This window comes from Zonotrichia leucophrys, chromosome 3 (assembly GCF_028769735.1).
Source record: "Zonotrichia leucophrys gambelii isolate GWCS_2022_RI chromosome 3, RI_Zleu_2.0, whole genome shotgun sequence".
NCBI classification, from domain to species: domain Eukaryota; kingdom Metazoa; phylum Chordata; class Aves; order Passeriformes; family Passerellidae; genus Zonotrichia; species Zonotrichia leucophrys.
In genome coordinates, this window is record NC_088172.1 from 6,774,928 (window position 1) to 6,796,981 (window position 22,054).

The window sequence follows — 22,054 nt, forward strand, 5'->3', positions numbered from 1 at the left end:
TTTATAAAGACCTAAAATTTAAGATGGGATGGCCCAGTTTTAAAAACATAGGTAAATGTTTCATCCAAGCTCTGGACTAACTGGCAAAGTGTCAACATTGCAGCATATGCCAAGGGGAAGATAATTCAATGTTTCAGAAGGGCCCTTACATGGTTATTCACTAACTCATTCCCAGCCCCTTCCTGAAGAACCATTGACAGAAATGCACAACATAAGCTCAGAAATGTTTGCATGTCACCTTAGAAGTGCTAATTAAATGCAGATGATGTGAAAGAACATTTATTTACATATCTAAATCTCATTCTCTTTCAGGCCCTGCCATTCCTGTTGGGGTGGATGTGCAAGTTGAAAGCTTGGACAGTATTTCTGAGGTTGACATGGTACGTAATGCTCTTCTAAGCCTCAGTTAATTCTCATCATAAAAAGACCTCCTGACTTGAAACCCATGGGCTTGTAATCATTGGTCAGATGAAAGAAATAGCAGCATCTCCAAAATCCAAAGAGGCTGATAATCAGAACCAAAGACTTGATAAAACCAGATGATCAAAGTCTTACCTCTCCACCTCCAGAGGAAAAAGATTAAAAGCATGAAGAGAAAAGGGACCTTGAATGGGAGAGTAATCAGTGCTGTGAAAGATCTATCACAGCTGAAATATAAGCAGCTGCATATGAAGGTTTGAAGCTATATGGTGAAATTCACATAAGCTGTGTTTGCTGCAGGAGTTTTCTTCCTTAGGGAACCATTGAATTCACATGAGTGTCACATACATTTTACTGTGCGGTTTGGGGTTGTTTCATGGGGATTTTTTTATTTTTAATTGTAGGAAATGGAATAAAAACACTTGAAAGAGAAGTGGAAAAAGGAACATAGAGGAATAGAGGAAGCTTCTGGGCTCCTTCCTCTTTCTGCCTTTTCCTCCCTGTTCTTGTGCACCTTTTGTGGTCTAGACAAAACATAAAGACAAAGGAAGAGCTTTAGGTTGATTTTTTTTTTAATATGGTGCAATTACATCTTCATGCCATTTTGGAGGGGTTGGTTTAGATGACCTTTAAAGGTCCTTTCCAACCCAAAATATTCTATGTTCTGTGATTAAAATCAGGCAGCTTGCCTGCCTGGATATTGAAAGAGAGGGTTTGGGGGTATGTATGCAGTGAGGTGTGTGGGAGGGGAGCACAGGGAATGGCTGCCAGGAGGAGAACTGGGGCTCTAATGCATCAAGATACTGTCAGAGCAGCAAAGAGGCCTAATTAGTGCAAGTAAAAAACTCCCAGTGCTTTCTGTCAGGATTCAATGAAAACCTTGCCTGTCAGAAGCCTTGGAGGTCAGTTCTCTCCCTTGGCTGTCGACAGTTCCTATTTTCCCAGCTCATGACAAGTACTTTCTATAGCAGTTGCTGACATATATTGGGGTGGAAAAATGCTCTCCCAGATCAGTCTGAGTTGTGTTCCAACAGACTGTCCAGCACGGGTGTTTGCAGGAGGAGAGTGGGCAGCAAGCTCCCTGCCTGGCCAGGGGACAGGGCTGGCTGTGCCTGCAGCAGGGAGCCCTCCTTGTCTCTCACTGCAGGCAGGGCTTGTTTCAAACTGCTCTGAAGTGGCCCTGAAAATCAGCTACCCTGGGCTGGGCAGGCCTCAGCTGTCACTGCTTGAGCAGGCTCCTGGTGCCCCAAAGAAGGACCAGGCTGAGGCATCACCAGCCCCAACCCACTGTGTCTGCAGGACTGTGCATGGCAGGGAGAGCAGCCAGGGGCTGTTTAAAGCAGGTGGGTGTAAAACCAGTGTCTGGCTGGTTGATGTGGATGGGCTGATGCTCTGTGCAGTGGCAGGACACACTCTGCCTGGAGCTTGGAACAAACATGAAATAGGCTGCCAAAATTCAGGTACTTGTGTAGACTCATTGGCAGTGCCTCTGGCAGGTACTATCATTCTCCCAATTTGTTGTAAAACCTTTTTTCCAAGGGACTTTCCTGTTTGTGGGTGCTGAAATAAACCCCTTTTCTTGCTTGTAAATAGTGTGTGTGCTGGTCAGAAAGGAACGAGCGGTCAGCACACTGCCTCTTTTGAACCATGCCATGAAAAAGCCTCTTAAGTTGGATTTTATACTTAGAAGCTGTTGTCAGCTGTCACTTTGTCTCTGTGTTGGCAGCATTGGGTGCACCAGGCTGGCCATTGGAGGCAGAGGAGAGTTGGCCACTGCAGAGGCCACTGTGCTGCCTGTTTGGAGAGAGGAAGGGCTGAAGGTGAGAGATGAGAAGCTCCAGTTGGGTAGGACAGGGAGAGGGGTGGCCTGGAAAGCAGGAAAGTGAGTTCCCTCCTGTGCCTTGTGACAGCCTCTGCCCCCTCCTCTGGAGTGGCTGTAAGCAGTGCTGAGGCTGCCTGGCTGATGGTCCCCACTCCCCCAGGCTCTGATGATGGAGCTGCCCAGAGGCATTTTGCAGCCACAGCCTCAGGCTGCCTGGCTGTCCTGATTCTGGCTGGGATAGAGCTAATTTTCTTCTTAGCAGCTGGTACAGTGCTGGTTTTGGATTTAGTATGAGAACGATACTGATAACACAGTGTTTTATTTGTGGCTCAGCAGTGCTTACCCTGAGTCAAGGACTTTTCAGTGTCCTGTGCTCTGCCAGTGAGGAGGGGAGCATGGCCAGGACAGCTGACCTGAGGTGGCCAAAGGGATATTCCAGATATTCCACACTACAGAACATCATGCCCAGTGTATAAACTGGGGCGAGGTGGCTGAGAGGGGCTGATCACTGCTGGGCGATTTGCATCTGTCAGCAACTGTATTGTGCATCACCTGTTTTTCTGGAGTTTTGCCCCTCTCTTTTCATCTTCCTTTTTGTTACTCTTCTTATTATTATTTATTTCAATTATTAAATTGTTTTTTATCTCAACCCAACTTCTTCTAAGTCTACTCCCCATTAGATTGGCTGGAGGTGATGGGAGAGAGGAGTGAGCAAGTTTCTGTGCTGTACTGAGCTGCTGGCTGGAGTTAAACCATGAGAATGGTGCTCCTCTCCTGCAGCCCCATGTCCCTCTGCCTCATGTCATGGCCAGGCAACTGGCAACCCTGAATTGCCAGCCTGTTCTGTACTCCTTTTTTGAGTTTTAATATAACCTGCTCTGACCCCTAATTGCTGCTGCCCTAAGAAAGCAGCAATTGTGCCTCTTCCTTGGTTCCCTTTTCCCCAGCTCTACTCAAACTGATGAGTTTGATGTCTGGTCCCTGAGGCTGACTCTTCTAGCTGGGTTGTAACCTAAGCTCTGCATTGGCAGGAGCTGCTGGAAGTGTTTCTTTGGGACTGCGGATGTAAGGGGAAGGTGGCCAGTGTCCAGTAGGGAGCAGGAGCTGGCAGCATCCCTGGGATGAGCAGTGAAGGAGCCTGTGTGATAAGGTGGGGACCTGCAGGTGGGGGAGCAGAAGTGTCCCCCTGGCCATTCTCTGCCATGGTCAGAGAGGTCTGGCCAGCTCTGTGCTGTGCCAGGCATCAAGGGGAGGACTGGCACCAGAGCCTGCTCTGACAAATTAATGAAAAACCTACTGGCAATGCATGGCCATTGTGAGACAGCCCTTTGAAGCAGAGAGTCAGGGGAACTGATTGTCACTGTCACCAAACTGATTGGCTGTGGTTTGAGAAAGTGGGTTAGGGAGAAACCCTGGCCTGTGTTGCTGCCTGCTCAGACTAAGCAGCTGCAGCTCCCATAACCACTTGCTTAATTGGGAATATAAAGGAAATAAGTGTATTTGATCTCTCAGCATGAGAGTAGATTCAGCTCTAAAAGCAGCAACTGCCAGGTTGGGATCAACAAATAGATGTTTTCCTTTATGTCACTGAAGCTCCTGCCCCATCAACAAGCCTAAAAGGGAATTGTATTTACACACTTATATGTTAGGAAACACAGTTCCCTCACCTGGTTGCTGTTTGCAACAATTTAGTCCTTTTGGGGATAAATTGCTTAGTGTTTAGCATGACCGTTAAGCTAACTTTCAGTTTTTCCTCTTGATCATCCTATTGCTACCATAGTCCTCTAAGATCATTTTGCCAGAACTGAAGAATCATTTATTCAGGGCATTGCTTCTCTTGGGGCATATTTATATCCTGTTTGGATCTGAACATTACTGGGTACTGTAATAAATTCCATAGTTGGCTATGCATTGTTTTGGCTTAAATTATTTTGTCAGGAAAATCTACTGACAGAGAGCATTGACAGAGGAAAGAATCAGGAGTTGAGAGTGAAGAAGATCTCATCTCTCTGGTGGGAGTGAGTTTTCTTTCTGGTGTGCCCTAGTTTAGAGTGCAGCACTGACAGAGCTCTCTTCCTTTATTGGTTCTCTTTGCTTTTTTGAAGGATTTCACCATGACCTTGTACTTAAGGCACTACTGGAAGGACGAGCGTCTCTCGTTTCCCAGCACCAACAACAAGAGCATGACCTTTGATGGCAGGTTGGTGAAGAAGATCTGGGTCCCTGATGTCTTCTTTGTGCATTCCAAGAGGTCCTTCATCCATGACACCACCACGGACAACATCATGCTGCGAGTGTTCCCCGATGGGCACGTCCTCTACAGCATGAGGTACAGAGCATCCCTGCCTCCCCTGGGCATCCCCTGGGGCTTTGCTGCCAGTTTGGCTCCAGGCTTGACTTTGGTGATCACCAGGACTGCTACTGCCAATCCTGCTGCTCCTGCTGCTGATGCAGAGCCCTGTTGCCAGGATGTCCAGCACAAAATGCTGTGCATGAAACTCTGAGCCCATGCTGTGGGCAGTAACAGGGTAATCTCCTCCTGGGGGAAGCATGCCCCCAACTCTTTGCAGTCAGTGGAGGGCTTAGTCAAGCAGGAATGTTCATCCCAGGGTCAGTGTGTGATTAAACTGGAAGCTGCTGATATACCAGATGGTGACCGCTATAATTATCCTATTTTCCTTCTTGTTTGTCTAGATTTTTTTTTCAGTTGTTCTGCTTTCCTGTTGATGTAAATGTTTAGGTTTATTGAAGCTGAAATGGCAATATTCAAGACATCCTGGTTTTCTAGTAGATTTATTGGCTGGAGGAATCCCGAGGGATGCCTGTCATGACCTGGAGGGTTATCCATCCTGCGGGTGTACACGGATCCTGACTGTGGGTTTGCAGGATTCTGTAACACACAAGGACATGGAGGCTTAATCCTCTGAACTTCTCTACCTTTATACAGATTATCAAAAATACCACAAAAATCACCACTAGCAAGCAAACTACCACAAAATCACCACTGGCAACTACACCCATGATTAATAAAGTGACTGCATATCCATATCACTCTATTGCAAATTGCTGTCAGCAATCAATAATTTGGAATCTGTCAGTCATGTGGCAATAGCCAATTACTAATCAGGGTATTTCCTGTTACATTACATGAATTTACATTTCATCCACAATATACCCTCAGGTACCCTTAGGACAGGTTGCTTGTGCAGGTGCACAGCACTGGTATCAGTGATACCACCATGAAGTGATGAAAATCATCCAAGGGATGGAAGGAAGGGATGAAAGTGGGCTCAGAGGGGACAGTGAGACAGCAGTGTCTCATTTCAGAGATGCTCTGAGTCACAGGGCATGGAGTCAGCCAGGAGTCTTGAGCTGGTAGAAAGTTCATGCACCAAATTCAACCCTCTAAGGAGCAGAAAAGTGTGTGGAGCATGGAAAGGTCTCAGAGAAAGGCTACATTTTGGATAAAAATTAAGGCCTCCTTATATCCAGAGAGATAAGAGGGTGTAGGATGCCACCAATTTGAATAGACAATAGATGCTGGTAATTTTTATTTTTCACCTGTAACAGCCAATAGTTAATGATGTTTTCTGTTCTCCCAGACTCTTTTATTTCAAGATAATCTCCTACCTTTTCTTACAATAAAGTGCCTGTTAAAGCACTCTTTTTTGGCAGTTATTGATGGTATTTCAGGATGTCTCCAGTTTCTAGGTACCCTATCTGCATGTCAAAGAGGCCAGCTGATCTTCTCAGGGATTCGTCTTGTTCCCTTTCTCTGTCCATATTTTTCATCAGACATTTTTTGCTCAGTAGTTTCCCCCTCTAACCAGCCCACCTTTATGACTGCTCACATCAGCATCCCTGCAGATTTAATTTCCTTCAGAAGAATGAAAAAAGAGAAGCAGAGAAAAATACACTGCCAGAGGAGAAAAGCTCAAGAGCCCAAATAAATGGATATTTCCCCAGGACAGAAAATATGCTCTGAGTGTTCAGTGACCTTTTAATATTTTGTAGCCAAGGATTTCTGTTCTAGGATCTTTCTGGAACTTATTCATTTCATCCATGGTAAAATGATTTTCAAAAACTTGGAAAAGTTTTCTATTAAGTTTGCTTCTGTGGTCTGTTGGGGAGGTGATGTGACTTTTTAATGTTACCCACGAGAGAAAAGTCTGTGAGTTCATCACAGCCGATTGCACAATTGTTAAAATGATAATTTGATACGTAAAATCCAAGGAGAAAGAAAATCTCCATGGCATTTGGGGCTGCTGGTGTTTAGAACACTCAGAACAGTATCCAGCTGAAAAAGGTGGATGGGTGATGGGTGTCCAGCAGTGCTGGGAATGCCCTCAGGTATCTTGAGATGTCTGCATGGGATTGGCAGTGGGCTGGGGAACATTTCATTCCTGTTTTGGGCCTTGGGCCTTCAAAGCCACCTAGACACTGCACTCTAATTGAGGAATATCATACTGATGAGCCGAGTTTCTGTTCTGCCCCTGACTAACAAATTGTTATTGACCACAGGTTGTGCCACAGTCCAGGTGATGCCAGAGAAAGAAAATAACACACTTTAATGAGACTGAGTTATGCAATGCTTAAATGCTGCATACAGTTAGGGGAGGCCATCACTGCAGGACACCTTCTGGACCATATCCCCAAAAACATTCTTTAAATTTTTCTCAAATGGCAAAATTTTGCTGTAGTTTATAGTCAAAATGAACAGCATGTGCCTTTCAGGGGTGATGAGTGTGTAGGTCAGGGTAGGATTTGGATCACAATCCCTGGAACAGAGGAAAAGTCCTTTATCAACATCTGGAATGCATCTAGAAAATGGTCACAACCAACGTAAGTTGGCCTCTGAAACGATGAGTCACAGCTGATTTGCCCCTCGTAAATCGGGAGCTCCACTGCAAATCCGTCTGCAGGGAAAGTTCACTGACCCACTGGAAAACTTCTTATGTAACGTTGTGCACAACTGGACTACTTTAAAAACTGGAGCTGTGATTGCTGCAGCTTTTTAGCTAAGACAAAAACTTAACAGAAGCAAATCTCACTCACTGAAAACCAGCTGCACCCATTTTACAACCCCTGCCCCAGAAAAACACCCCTCAGATTAAAAGGGTTTATTGAGAGCTGTAAGAAACTGCCTTTACCTTAATAATATATGTACTGAAGGAATTTTGGGGCTTGCAGTAAGGATGGTCATATTCCTCAGGCTTGGGTCATTCTGGGGTGACTATGGAGGGAACTGAGCCGAGAGGAAAATGTGGAAACCTTAATTAAACTGCACACAAGGGAATATTCAAAAGTAAATGGTGAAGTTACTTTACATTGTAGTCTTGTAGGCAAATAGTTGGATGTAAAACACAGTAGAAATATCTATACTGACATTAGTATAACAGTAACATCCAAGATAGTGCTTTAATTCCTTGATATTGAAATTACATTTTTTGAGCTTCTATGTATAATCCATCTAGCTTGAACATGGAGAATTGGTAGGCATTTTCCTGTGGATTTTTTGCAAACATCATGCAATGTTTCTGGCTTAAAAGCTGCAGAATAATTATCTGTGATAACATTCTCTCTTGATTGCTTATCATAGAGACCAGCTTTTCTCGTTTTTGATTTCTAGGGTCACAGTGACAGCAATGTGCAACATGGACTTCAGCCATTTCCCCTTGGACTCTCAGACATGTTCTCTGGAGCTGGAAAGCTGTAAGTTGTATCCGTGTTTCTAGATAGATGTTCTCCATGACTGGCTGCACAAACATTTCACTGGACATGTTTCAGAATGCTGTCTATTTTAGAGCTTGAAATAATAGCTCATCACAGTTACTAGGAGTCCTGTTGGCTCAGCAGTATTATGATCTAGTCCTTGTGCTGCAAGACCAGAATTTGCAAGGAAAACATCCTATGACATAATCCTGATCCTGCAAACACTGTGGTCTGGGCTCAGCTTCTTTGGTGGAGAAAGCAATGTGAACACTAGGATTTTTTTGTAGACTTTCTCCAGTGTATGGCAAGACTAATATCTGGTTGTTTTGAGATCCCCCCAGCTATTTAACTGAATGCTTCTCTGCAAAAATCAGAATCAGAATCAGAGGATAATTTTCACTGACCTTGAGGTCAGCTGCTCCAATACCCTGCTGAGAGCAGGGAGTTTTTCATTATGGGTTGCTTGGAGCTGTGTCCAGCTGGGTTTTGAGCAAGGTAATTCAGGCTCCACAACTTTTCTCTGCAACATGCTCAAATATTTGATAGCCCTGATCCTGAAAATATTTCCTTTTATCTTCTTGGGAACAATCCTTTGCTGAGGCTTGCAGCCTTTGCCTCTTGTCCTTTCGTTCTCCATTTTGTCAAAGCATTGGGAAAAGGCTGCTGCCACCCGCTCCATGAGGGTCAGCAGGGCAGCAGCTGGACCCCACCACAGACTGCTCTTCTCCCACCACAGACTGCTCTTCTCCCTCCACAGACTGCTCTTCTCCCAGCTGAACAAGTTCCCCCAGCCTCTTGTCCCTAAGTCATGTCCTCCTGTCTGTGATGACCTTAATAACCCTCTTCTCATTTCCCAATCCTGTTACTTAGTGAACAAATCCTCTATGTTCTTCATTTATAGTTTTAACATATTTATTTTGCTTCTCACCTGTCCCTTTCGCTTTTATCATTCTAAGACTGTTTGAAGTGTCCACGCTTCCTCCTTCCTCTAAATTAAGGTGTTTTACCCATTATTATTTCCTGAGCTATTATCTGTTTTTAGTCTGTGATGTTCAGAAGAGTACCATTCTAAATGTCATTTCAATGTGAAGTAAAAAAAGGATTTGTTTTCTTGAATCTTGAATTCAGATTTTTGTTGTTGTCACAGTATATTATATGACAAGATCTTTTGAACCCTTAGTTGTTGGCAAATTTACCTGTGGCATTAGTTCATGGCAAAGACTGGATGTATTAACTTTTGTTGGACCTCTAAGCTAAAGTCACATCACATTGGATTTCTTCTTTCCCTTAGATGCTTACACTGATGAAGATCTGATGCTGTATTGGAAAAATGGGAATGAATCTCTGAAAACTGATGAAAAAATTTCTTTGTCTCAGTTTTTGATACAAAAGTTCCACACCACATCAAGACTGGCTTTCTACAGTAGCACAGGTATTGGCCTTTTCTGATGAGATACTATTGCTTAACCTACTACTGTATTAACTTCTTTTGAGGGGGCTCTTGGGATTATGTCACTGAAGTGTAGGCTCCACAGTCTGTTTGAAAACTCAGTTTCTTGTTTTACAAGTTTTAGAAAGAAAAGAACCAAAGAAAGGTCTTGTCTCTCTGTACCTGCTGTCCAGGCTGGTCTCACTGATTCTGGCTCTCCTCCTCTCTCCAAGGTTGGTACAATCGCCTCTATATAAACTTCACCTTACGCCGACACATCTTCTTCTTCCTGCTCCAAACCTACTTCCCTGCCACTCTCATGGTCATGCTGTCCTGGGTGTCCTTCTGGATCGACCGACGAGCAGTTCCTGCCAGAGTCTCTTTGGGTGAGAACAACTGCAACAAGCCGTGGCTGTGTGAAAAGCTTTGTGGCAGGAAAGGGAACTGTTCCTTTTGATGGTTGAAGATATTGTGCAAGCAATTCTAGTTTTAACTGATGATTAATACAATGGATAACTTGCACCTTGTCTTGAGTCCTTCATCATTTAGCAGTCTTCCTCACCTATATGTAGCTCAGGACAGAAAGTGGTGTGGTCTTAAAAATGAAGCTGTAACACAGAATGGTACAGCTAGGAAACAGGCATCCTTGTCACCACTGGTCTGAGCAGACCTGATCTTAGGATTAGGTGTGTAAAAATACGTTTTAACAGCATTGTGTTTAAACCCTGGAGTTTAAGGAGGGAGTTAAATGCTGTTTGTTAAATGCAAAATGTTGACTGCTCCATTGCTCCTCAAAACTCAGCCCATCATAAGCACAAAAATGTAGGCAGGACAACAATTCTGCATTAGCTGAAGAGCTACTTTACACATATTCGTCTTATACTGAACATCTTTCAGAGCATCATGTAGGCCATAATTTCTGTTTCTCTAGAGACAAAACCCCTCATGGATTGTATCAGTCAATAACATTTCTTTCTCTTGATTCTCTCCAGGGATAACCACTGTGCTGACCATGTCCACAATCATCACTGGGGTGAATGCCTCCATGCCTCGTGTTTCCTACATCAAAGCAGTGGACATTTACCTGTGGGTCAGTTTTGTGTTTGTTTTCCTCTCGGTGCTGGAATACGCAGCTGTGAATTACCTGACAACAGTGCAAGAGCGGAAGGAGAGGAAACTGCGGGAGAGGGTGAGGAACACTTTTGTCATCCACTTATTTTTTTTTTCCCCCTTACAGCTGATCTGGTCTTTATATTGACTGTCTGTTAATGGGAAATAATTGACAACCATGTGTGTAATTGGGTCTGTTTAGACCACTCCACCTCAGGCTGAATTGCTGACACAGAAAAACAGGATTTGATCGGCAAGAGGGGAAAGTATAAAATCTGATGCTTTGCTGCAGCTGCCACAATTCTTGTTTAGTAAGCTAAAGGTCTTATTTGGTGCAAATTAGTTTCCTTCCTCTACAGGTAACATTATTCTGGAAACTGGATTTAATGGATGTAATAGTGGAGGTGTTTCCCATCACCAAGCACAAACAACAGTCAGCCAAGTTTATGCTTGTACTTAATGTGCTATAAAAGGTCTTATCCTGCATCCCTGGAGTGTTTCAAGACTTGATACATCCTGACCATCTTGGCCCTGCTATGAGCAGGACATAGTACTAGAGATGCCCTCAAGTCCTTTCCAGCTTGAGGTATCTTACAGAGCTCTAGGCTCTTCTTTGTGGTTAAACAAAGCACCATTGCCTTTTGAACACTAAGGCTTGGAGCCAAACTTTTTTCAGTCACTGTTTTTTTCAGTCAAATTTTTCAGTTTTTTTCATTTTTTTGTGCTCAGTTTTTTCCATACACCCAGGACATCACCATGTTTTATGATTGCTTTCTTCCTGGTAGGAACTCACCATGTTAGTCTACTGGTAACCTACTGTCTATGACTCCTGGAGAAATTTGTATAACCTTGTTGGAAATGCCAATGCAGACATCATCTTTCATACAATTTAAGCATGCTATCTCCCTCTATGAACTACCCTTTTAGATTTGCATGTCCTTCTCTTTCCCTTCCTTTTCTCCCCATGACTTTCTTGAAGAACAGCACAAGCCCCATAACAGCCCAGCACCTTTCCTAGTTGGCATACCATAAAAAATGTAATTAGATACATTTAAAAAACAGTTAGATAAATTTACCAGACTCCTGTGGTGAAATTTTACCTCTCTTCAAGGCCATCTCAGCAGCATTATGATTCTGGAAAGCTGCTTGAACAGCTTCTGAGTATCTTAATTTGTCCATGTCCCTGCAAGCCCCCACCTGGGGCCCAGCAGTTCTCTACAACCCAAGGCAGAGATGCTCTGCGCAAGGAGGTGTCTGACTTGCTGCATGTGAGCAGTGGTCTATGACATTTTAGCCAGCCCTGCTCAGGCATCCCATGTCCAAAGAATATGATGTCTTAGCAGGTCATGGGAAGTAACAAGAAATATCCTTGCTAAGTTTGACTAGCCTAGAACAAACCTATTTTTTTAAGATGAAAGCTCTTCTCCTTTATTTTGAACTGTACTAGAGGGATGAAATGAACTTCAGAGGGTTTGTTAATTTTCTGCTAAGTTTTCTGGAATGTTTTGCCACATCCAGTGATGGTACAGCTTGTTATTTATATAATAAATCTGCCCTTGAATTCTATATTCAGCAAACACCTTTTTACTGCACAAGAGAAAATATTGTACTCAGTCTTCAACGTGTGACAATATTATTCTTCAGTAGGGAAACAGGAACCGAGATAATAAATAGCATTATTTGAGGAAGAAGCTCTTGAAGAAGCAGAAGAGACATTTCTCACAGTAGATGTAGATCTTGTCAGCCAGAGCTGCTCCCCTATGAAAGACCCCAAAAGTTCTGGTATGAACATGTAAGGCCTCCCAGAAGAGAGCTCTATGTTATGTCTACATTAAGAAATTGCCAGGGACAAAGACAGGCAGTATCCAAAACTAAACCTTCTCTCCCTGAAGATCACAGGAGCAGCTGTGAAATGCCTGTGGCAAAGGGTCTGTGGCCCCATGCTTATTCCCAGCCCATCCCTGGGAACTTTTCGATGCTTGCTGGGCTGAGAGAGGCCAGAGACCTTTCTGGCACTTTAATAGTGCTGTCAGCTGCATTCCCATGTCCAAGGAGGCTCTTTGGCAGTCCTTGAATTATTATTGTAGACATAGGATAAAAGTCCAGCAGGATGGAATTACGTAGTGCACCTCTGTGTGTATGTGCCTATGTGAGGATCAGTGCAATTTTAGGTTCTGTGGAGGTGGGTTTCTAGCATGCCAGGCTCCCTTGTCCATAGAGGTGGCTGTCATCACACGTGCATGAAGCCATGGGAACTCTAATTTGACCTGGGGGCTGACAGTAAATCTGCAGAGTTGCTTTGTCTGCTGAGTCCTGCAGCAATTGGATTGTTATTGTAGCTGCTGTCCCTCACAGGCAGCCACCATCTCCTGGACCTGTCAGTTCCTGATAGAGAGCCTGATGTGTAATTCTCCCCTGTGGTTTTTGTGTTGTTTGCTGTTATTCTGGTTTGGGCTGGCATAGAGTTAGTTTCTTTTCAGTAGCTGGTACAGTGCTGTGTTTTGAATTCAGTGTGAGAATAATGTTGTAACACACTAATGTTGTTGCTAAATTGTGTTTATCCTGAGTCAAGGACGTTTTTGTGTCTCATGTTCTGCCAGTAAGAAGGTAAACTAAAAAAGCTGGGAGGGAACATGACCAGGACAGGTGACCCAAATGAGCCAAAGGGATATCCCACACCATAGAACACATTTCAATTATTAAACTATTCTTATCTTGATCTACAAGTTTTACATTTGATTCTTCTCCACAACCTTCTGAAGTTCAGGGCGGAAGGTGGGTTGAGTGAGCGACTGCATGATGCTTATTTGTCAGCTGGGGTTAAATCACAGCAGTCCTTTTTTGGGGAGCTGCACTCTGGTTTTGTTCTGTTTTGGTTTGGTTTTGTTAGTTTTGGGGGTGGAGTTTTCAAAGTGTGCCTGCTTAGAATAAAATGTGTCTTAAAACCCAGCTGATCTTCAGCTGTACTCATGGAGTGATCAAAAAAATTAAAGTAAGACGGTTACTAACTTGACGTGCTTTTCTGAACATGACCTGCTGATACCAAATCTTTTGGTTATGCCAAATCCTTAAGTTGATATTAAGGTTTTCAATAAGCAATGTGATCTGTTGTTTAAATAATTTGAAGGAAAACCTTGACTGCAGGGTTTCCAATGGCATCCTGAATATTACATACTGATTTTATATACATTTATATATATAGATGTATTCAGATATGTACATTTGTTTTAGCTGAACATATCCTTGAAAACAAGTTCTTGGAAAACCCACACATCAAAGTTGGTGGAGTATTGGATAAAGAAATTGGTCTGTGGGAAATCAGAGACAGGAACTCCTAACAGCAAGGATATTTTGGAGTCCATTTTCCTTGCATGCAAATACATAATCCATATTCTGGGACAGGAAAACTGAAGGTTTTGAATTGTTGAAGACTGCATTTCCTATTCAAAATTCTATCTGTATGCATTGGAATTTTTTAGTCTTGTGGGTGCTTCTGAAGTCAATACAAGTTTTGCTATTAGCTCCAACTGGGATTTGACATTATGCTTTTAGCTGGTCCTCTGCTTGGTTTAAAATCAGATTTATGAAAAAAGCATGTGTATCTGTAAAACCAGAACTTGGCCCTTTTCTTCCTGTAACATGTACTGGATAAGCCATTTCCACAGATTAAACTGCATCTTATCCATGAATATTTATAAACACAAAGAATGAATAATAAGTAGTTTTAAGACAGTAAGGCTAAACAACAGCTACCTAAGACCTTTTGCTTAGACTATATGTCTGCTAAAGCATTTTTCTAATCTTTTCTGAAGCTGTTTTGTCCAAACAGTGGAGATAAACCCTGTTTCTTCCTTTTGAAAACAAGCAAAAAAAAAAAAAAGACTTTTTTGTTCAAAGAGAAAATATCTCAATCAAAATTTTGAACTCAACTGTTTACAAGCTGTCTGTTAATAGAAAGGCATCATTTTGTTTGCTTACATGTTTTTCCAATATTCAGCTATATTTCTTGTTTATGTCTCCAGTTTTCGTGTTCGTGTGGAATACCTCACTCGAAAACTATGATGCTGGATGGAAACTACAGTGAATCTGATGCCAACAGCCTGGCAGGGTACACAAGAAACCAGATGGCAGCAGAAGAGGAAAAACCAGAAAAGATGGTTGTGCATCTAGCCATGAGCAATGAATCTAATTCATCAAGGAAGAGAGGCCTGAAGGGCCAAGTGGGCTTGCGCATCATCCAGAACACTCATGCAATTGATAAATATTCAAGGTTAATATTCCCAGGCACCTATATATTTTTTAATTTGATATATTGGTCTGTCTTTAGCTAAGCATGCTGGCACTTCTGAATCAGAAGATGTCTAGAAAACACTGTTTTGTTGGTACTTTTTTTTTTGGTCTAATCTGGACACAAAACTAGAAACCTGATTATTGTATTGCTTCTTTGAAGTGTAAATGGGAGGACACATCCCCCAGGAGGCAATTGCATGTGCAGGCCTCATGGAGGAACTCTCTGTGCTGGTTGGTTTCCAGCCCACCCCCTGATCCTGTGTGCTTTATGACACATGACATTTCTCATACTTGAAAATACGTGTCCACCATACAGCCAAAAGTGCTGGATGCTCATTTGGGGCTGGCCACACTGGTGGTGCCTGCTGTGCAATGGACAACCAAAGACAAGGCTCATGTGAGCTCTAAAGAATTAAATAAATGCAACTTGTGTGGGGAGGTCTGGACAGTGCTTCTCCAGTAAGGAGACTGAGTACTTTCCTTTACTTTTGAGAAAATTACTTTGTTTTTTCTTTGGCATATAAACATAACTTTTTCCCATTGTTTTGTGAAGAACACCTCCTTTTAGGGTACAGATTTTGCTTTCTGTCTGGACAGAACCTTCATCAGTACCACTAGGACAGCTTGCCAGCCAGGATCAGCTGGGCTGGTTACAGAGCACAGGTGGGATGTTTGAGTCAGGGTTTTTTTCTAGATTACAAAGTGCAGCCCACAGACAAACTGTAAATCCCAATGTGCCTCTCCCAGTCAACACAATGCCCTTCTGTTCAAGTATTTGGGATCAAAAGGGATGCATGTTTGCCAGAACCTCTCTGCAGAAACAGAGGCATGTCAGAGATTAAATGGCCAGGGATAACACTGTGGGTCTAAGGTTGATGTAAGTCCTTTGAAGCTGCTGCACAGCATTGTAACACGCTTATGTGCTTGGCAGTTCTTTTCCTATCCTGTGATATTTCCTTTTCCTTTGCTAACAACACTGACAGCAAAACCCAAATGCAGAAACATGATAGCAACACAACAGCAATGCTCAGGTCTGTGTGCTCCTTATTTTAAGAAAACACCATGACTTTTTGGCTGTCGTGGAGATTATGTATATCAAAACACTTGTTTACCAAGCTGAAGCTGCGCAGTGGGGGCAGAGCTTGACATGTGAAGAGCCAGGACTGAGGTTAGAATAAAGAAAAAGCAAACAAAAATACTGCTGTAACCATAATTATTTGTCAACACATGAAATTTTCTGCTTACATAGCAGGAATTCTTACATCCTAAATCTCAGGGGATGCAGAAAGTAGCAGAGAATTGTCAACTCTTGGCTGTCAGCCATACCCAGGTTTTCCCTTGTGCCTCAAATATTACTGCCTAAGTCAAGCTGATTTAGAGGAAACAAAATTTGATGAGAGAAGTTAAAATTAACAACTATGCTCCTCTTTAATCAGCCATGTTAATAACTGACATGAATGGAGTTCTGTCTGGTCATAAAAGTAAGAAACCACAGCCCTGAAGTTGCTGGCAAGAAGAGGAAGGACAGTGTCTGAGGGGCAGGATGGCCGAGCCTGCCTCTTGTCTCCTGAGCCACCAGGAGAGTGCATTCACCACTCATTGCTCATGGAGCTGAAACCTGGATACTCCTCACGTTGACAGGTGGAGGTCACTACCAGAAAGACACAAAAAATATTAAAGAAATAGACCACTCATCTTTTGAGAGGTTAAACGGTTAAACCCTGGGCATAACTTCAGCATTAGGTTAAAGCATTAGTGCATTCTTCAGCATTAGCAGTTTTGAGTGTAAAACAGGAGCTGATGTCCCAGCTGGCAGCAGGACAGCTGCAGCAAAGGGAAAGGCAGCCCAACTACAGCATGAAGCCACCAGAGAGTTGAGGGAGTGAGAAGCTTGGTTCCTGTGCCCCTGTTTTGCCAGTCTTTGGGCATTACCCACAGCACATGCCATTTAACCTCGCAGTGCCTCGGCTCCTCCATCTGGGAAGTGAGGAGCACTAGGATTTGCCTACCTCATAATGGGCTCAGCAGGCTTAGATAGCACGTGTGTGGGGCATGCCTATGATTTCTGAGCAGGCCCCCCAGTGGGAATCCAGTTTTGTGTTAGTTACCAGTGAGTTCTTCAAATGCATGCTCTGAACCAGCCCAGCTGGAAGAAAGCAGGTATCTCTCCTGCCTTATGATGCTGTTACAGCTCCCCTGCATTCCAATGATATTAAACCAGGGATAAGTGTAGACAAACAGCCCAAAAGTGAGTGCTGTCATTGAATAATGACTCTTGACATGCAAAACCCAGGAAGCCCTAGTGCTTTACTTTGCCATTTCTTTTTCTTACACCTCCTGTTCCCTTAGAAGTTATGTGATGGCAAAGATGTCCTTTAGGTCCTATCATCTTTGTACTAGCATTCCCAGTAGTTTTAATGTCCAATAGGCATCTTTTGGAGAGGATCCCTTACTGTTATTTTATTTGCATGTGTACATAACTGATAGAAATTGATGTCTGCTTTTGTCAGCCTGTAAAACCATCAAGAGGGTGTTTTTCCACTAAAGCAAAAAAAAAAAAAATCCCTCCTCTATCTTAGGCATTACTTAAGCTCATTGTTAATTGAAGCAGCAAATTAAAAGTATAGATGCAAATAAAGCCAAGTCTTCTCCCTCAGTCAGCATTATGAATTGTATTTTTCTGTTTATTCAGAGGAGAGTGGCTAGGCATGAAGTTAGAGCAGATATTTGAAGTGTGGTATTGACAATGTATTTCATCTTTGATTTCCCCTGGATTACAAGGGACTCCATGAGCATTGTCTAACTTCCAGTTGCCAGATCCCAAAACCAGTGTTTTGAGAGAGTGCCTGAAGCTGGGCTTGAATGCTCTTTGATGGATACAACCCAGTTCTCTGAAGCACTGAGCAGATGGACAATGAACCCACTGAAGGAGAGGATTTTCACAAGTGCACAGGAGATTTGGGCAAATTGAGGTTACTGATGAAAATGCCTTCTCTGGACGACTTGGTCCAATTGCAAAGAGAGAAAATGTCAGCCCTGCTCATTCTAGGTTGGCTCCATTGTAATTTTACTTCTAAACAAATAATGTCTTTGAGAAAAAGCAACTGTATAGATATGTGCACATATGTATAATGTGTGTGCAAGCATAATGTATAGCCAAGGAAGACACTGGGATGTGCACCTATGTTCAATAGTGTCCATATGTGAAATTGTAACATATTGTATATAAATTATCATTTATTATGCCCAGAAAACTTACTATGTTGAATGGAAAAAAGGCTCTTATTGTCAGTCAGCGGCCAAGAGATGAGCTATTGGCAAAAATATGGGTTCTCTTACATTATTTTTCTGAAAAAGGAGGTATTGAGAAGGATACAAGCAATGTGGATGCTAAACTTGTGCAGTGGGTACAATCCACTGTGCTGATTGCTGTAATCAAACCTGGTAATAAAATAACAGATGGAAAGAGTGGAAAAGAGTCAGTTTCATGGTGTGAACTTTAAAATGTGATTTTAATTCTGTCTGGAAATCTGTTACCTATAAGCTGATACCCAGGGGCAAAGGATTTGAATAAACACCTCATTTGTAATTGATTTCAAGTAAAAAGCCATTTTAAAAGGTGGAAGAACTGTAGTGGAAGCATGTGAGTACTTTGAAGTATGCAAAGCTCTTTGAGAAATGGAGCTGTTAATCACAGTTATAAACTATGAAGACCTTTTGTGAAAACCGCAAACCACAACTGAAGAAAGTTTAATAATTGCTTTACAGTTAATGGCACATTTTCAAAAGAGCAAGTGGCAGGTATGTATCTCAATCTCCATCTGACTACAAATGAGAACTTTGTGCCTTTGAAAACATTGTCTCCACACTTCCCAGTGGAAGATAAAACTGCTCCGAGGTCCCAGTTGCCACATCTCAGCTATTATCCCTAATACAGACTTAGGGAACTAAAATAGATGTGCATGGGTGAGGCTGATGCCTGAACCACTGAATAATGGTTATTGTCTGTCATATTTCCACAGTGGAGAGATTACAGCAAGGTACAGCCTAACTAAGCGAGATACTGCCCTGCTGAAATGTAAAAGAGCAGGAAAATTCATTTTAAAAACAGCAAGAATTTAGCACTATTAAAATTAAAATGTAATCCAGTCTCACATTAAGCTGATTAATTACTTTGCACAAATGACATTTGAAATAATGTATCAGGGTCATTACTTTCCTGGTCAGAGGAATTATCATTTCAGATGAGAGAGAAGGGAAATTGCGCACAAGCACGGAAAAGGTGCCGCTCTTGTGGAAGGGCAGGAGCAACCACCAGGGGAGCAGGGCCTGCTGTGGAGGCAAGGGTGAGGGCAACCAACTTTCCCAAGTGCCTGGGAATCACACATCACATGTGGCACTCCTTGATTTGGGCACAAATAGGTTATCCTCTGCCAGAAGGGGTGGGATCCCCAGCAGCCTCAAGGCAGCCGTGAGAGGTGGGGCAGTGCAGGCGGTGCAGCCATTCTGGCCAGAGGTTTGGGCTCAGTTCTGGCCAGGTGTGTCAGCAGCTGGTCCTTGGCCAGGGTTTCACACAGGAGCCCCAGGCAAAGTCCCCTCCATACCAGACAGAGAGACATGCCCAACTCCCAGGTGTGCCCCTGCAGCACTGAAGAGATGGGGACTGCATGGCATGGAATGTGTGCCCCAGCCCTCCCTTTGTAAGGCAGCCAAGGATCAGGACAGTCCTGCACTGCCCACTCCCCCACAGCAAGCAGCAAAGCCCTTAAAAGATAATTTGACACCTGATTTTTAATATTTCCTGCCTTTGAGAAAACACTGAACAGTCCTTTTGGCCAGTTGTCCAAACTGGACTTCTTCCACAAGTGTTTTAGGGGTCCCTGACTGTGTATATGTGCACTTGCAACCATAGAAATCAGCTTAGAAGAAATGCCTGGCAACTCAACCCGTGCAAAATGCATATAAATGATGTGGAAAAAAAGAAGGAAAGATTTTACTGCTCTACTTGTCATGCAGATTTATAGAAGAAAATTGTGTGTTTAGCTTAGAGGGAATTCAGAGCAGGAAATGAAAGGACAAGTTAATTGTAATGACAGTTTGAATTACTTGAACAAATATATTTTGAGAAACGGGACAGAACATTAGAGCTGTAAAACTCTCTAGCCTCCTGGCTCTTTCTATTTTATCTGGATTTTTAATAGGGTCCAAATTAATTTCAACCATGAAATTTTAAACCTTTCTTATTAAGGTGCATAATGACCACATTTTTATTGATACAGATGGGAGGAGACTTTCAGTGCTCTGCACAGATTGTAATTTCAGCAGCCTCCAAGTAAAAATACTGCTCTTCCAAGTAAAAATACTGCTCATTTTGCATCTAGAGTTTCAGGAGAGCTGCTGTTTCACAAAAGAGGAAAGGCAGAGTTATTCACCTGTTGGGCAGGGGCACAAGATGCCCTCCAAGGAGCTGCACAGGAGAAAGACCCTATCATTTGCACCAGAGAGAGGCCTTGACATTTAACACGTATGGCAGGGGTGGTGCTGTAAGACTGGTGCTGTAAGATATTGTAAGACTCTCTGAAGAGCAAAGAAAAGGAAACTCCTGCTTGGCCAGACCTGGAGGCACTAAACACCGCGGGGGTCATCACCCTAACCACAGCCCCCATCCATGATGGCACCATGGATGCCAACTGCCACCCTGGGGAAGGTGAGAAAGGACGTTTCCTCAGGGCTTGGTCCAAGTTCTGTGCCTCAGTGAGATACTTTCTTTATGGGGTCAGTGTCCCCTTGCCCCAAAGGTCTCTGAGGTGCTCCCAGGGTGGTGCACTGATAGAAGTTTCTCTTATGCTGAGGCTGAGGAGGGGCTCTCTCTGTGTGTTCCATCCATGAGGGAGGCTGGTGCTCAGTCTGAAAAGGTGGTGTCTGTTTCTTCCTGTCAGATTCCTGCTGCATCAGACCTTCCTTTCATCAGTGGTGACCTAGGAGAGGAAGATGAGGAGGAGCTCTTGCTTTGAAGAGTTCCTTTGTTTTGGAGAAGGGCTGGTGTATGAGCAGAAATCAAATTAAAGGACTAAAATGGGAGGCCCTGCTGATTACTTGGTGTCCAATGATCTGTCCCAGGCTCTTGGGCACTGTGTGCCCTAAATGACAGAGAAGATGCAATTCAATTTTGAGCTGAGCTGCTAAATGGAAATGGCACTTCCTGAGCTGCCATGAACCTTCACTGCTGCTCACACAGAGAAAGGTTGGGCAGGAGCTCTGTGTGTGGTTCTGTACCTCATTAACCTGTACTGGAATGCCTGGAGCTGGTGGTGACCCAGCAGTGATGCTGCCCAGGAACAATGCTGTCCATCAGCTTCCCCTTCCCCATGTTCAGTCTGCCATGGAAGGGCTCTCCCCTCCTCTTACCTGCCCTCCTGCAGATGCAGCTGTGCTTAGCAGAACATGGCTTCCTTTCAAAAAGAAGAAAAAGTAGGGAAAGAGGCAAGAAGAGGAAAAAAGTCCTCCCTCACAAATGAAAGTATTTTTGTGGCTGTGTCAAAGGCAGTATTTTGCCAAGCCATTAGCTGCTCCTTGGTTCTCCAGCTTTTCTTTAATCACAGCTGTAACGTTAATGCTTTCTCCTCCTCAGTTCTGTGGCAGCTGACGTAAATATTACAGAACGTCAGTACTCTTCCCACGTCTCAGCTGGTGACAAAAGACAAAAAAAGTGACTAACAGCTCCAGTGCAAAACCTTTGGGCTGGTGCTCTGCCAAGGGATGGGACCATTGAGGCTGATTCACAAATACAAACTCTGTAAGGTTTTCTTACTATGTGAATCCAATTAGTTGAAGCAATTTAATTGGGAAGAGATAAAACAGCCTTGTAAAAATAAAAAAAAATTAAAATTTTAAATTTTAATTAAAAATTTCTGATTTCACAGAGGAGGAGGCAGACTCAGAAAGAAGTCCTACTTTTACTTTCACTTCAGGTCTCAATCAAGGCTGTGTGGATGCACAACACACAACGGTGAGAGGAGTCATGGCCTGGCCAGATGGTTGGTGTAGGTTCAGGAGGCAGCCCACAGGAGGACCATCCATCAGTGCACCCAGCATGGGAGCAGCCACCCAGGATGAACCTTAGACCCAGAGTTTCATTCCTCAGTCACTCTATCCCATGCTGCTAAGCTGCCACCTAAACTATAAAATGCTCACTGTTGCTTCCAGGCACATCCATTTCCAGGATGGAGGCTGCCCCAAAACTTCATGGCCGGTCCAAGGCATGGACTTGG

The 22,054-nt window shown here is 43.3% G+C and overlaps 1 protein-coding gene across 1 annotated transcript in view; it reads left to right on the forward strand.

Annotated features, from left to right (window-relative positions):
- Positions 1 to 14,824, forward strand: part of LOC135446317 (gamma-aminobutyric acid receptor subunit rho-2) — a 30,807-nt gene extending 15,983 nt beyond the window's left edge. Inside the window, exons 3-9 of the mRNA XM_064710089.1 lie at positions 313 to 380; positions 4,348 to 4,571; positions 7,872 to 7,954; positions 9,246 to 9,386; positions 9,617 to 9,769; positions 10,376 to 10,572; positions 14,516 to 14,824. Coding sequence (XP_064566159.1) covers positions 313 to 380; positions 4,348 to 4,571; positions 7,872 to 7,954; positions 9,246 to 9,386; positions 9,617 to 9,769; positions 10,376 to 10,572; positions 14,516 to 14,824 — 1,175 coding nt within the window. The remainder of the gene's footprint in view (positions 1 to 312; positions 381 to 4,347; positions 4,572 to 7,871; positions 7,955 to 9,245; positions 9,387 to 9,616; positions 9,770 to 10,375; positions 10,573 to 14,515) is intronic.
- The last annotated feature ends 7,230 nt before the right edge of the window (positions 14,825 to 22,054 follow it).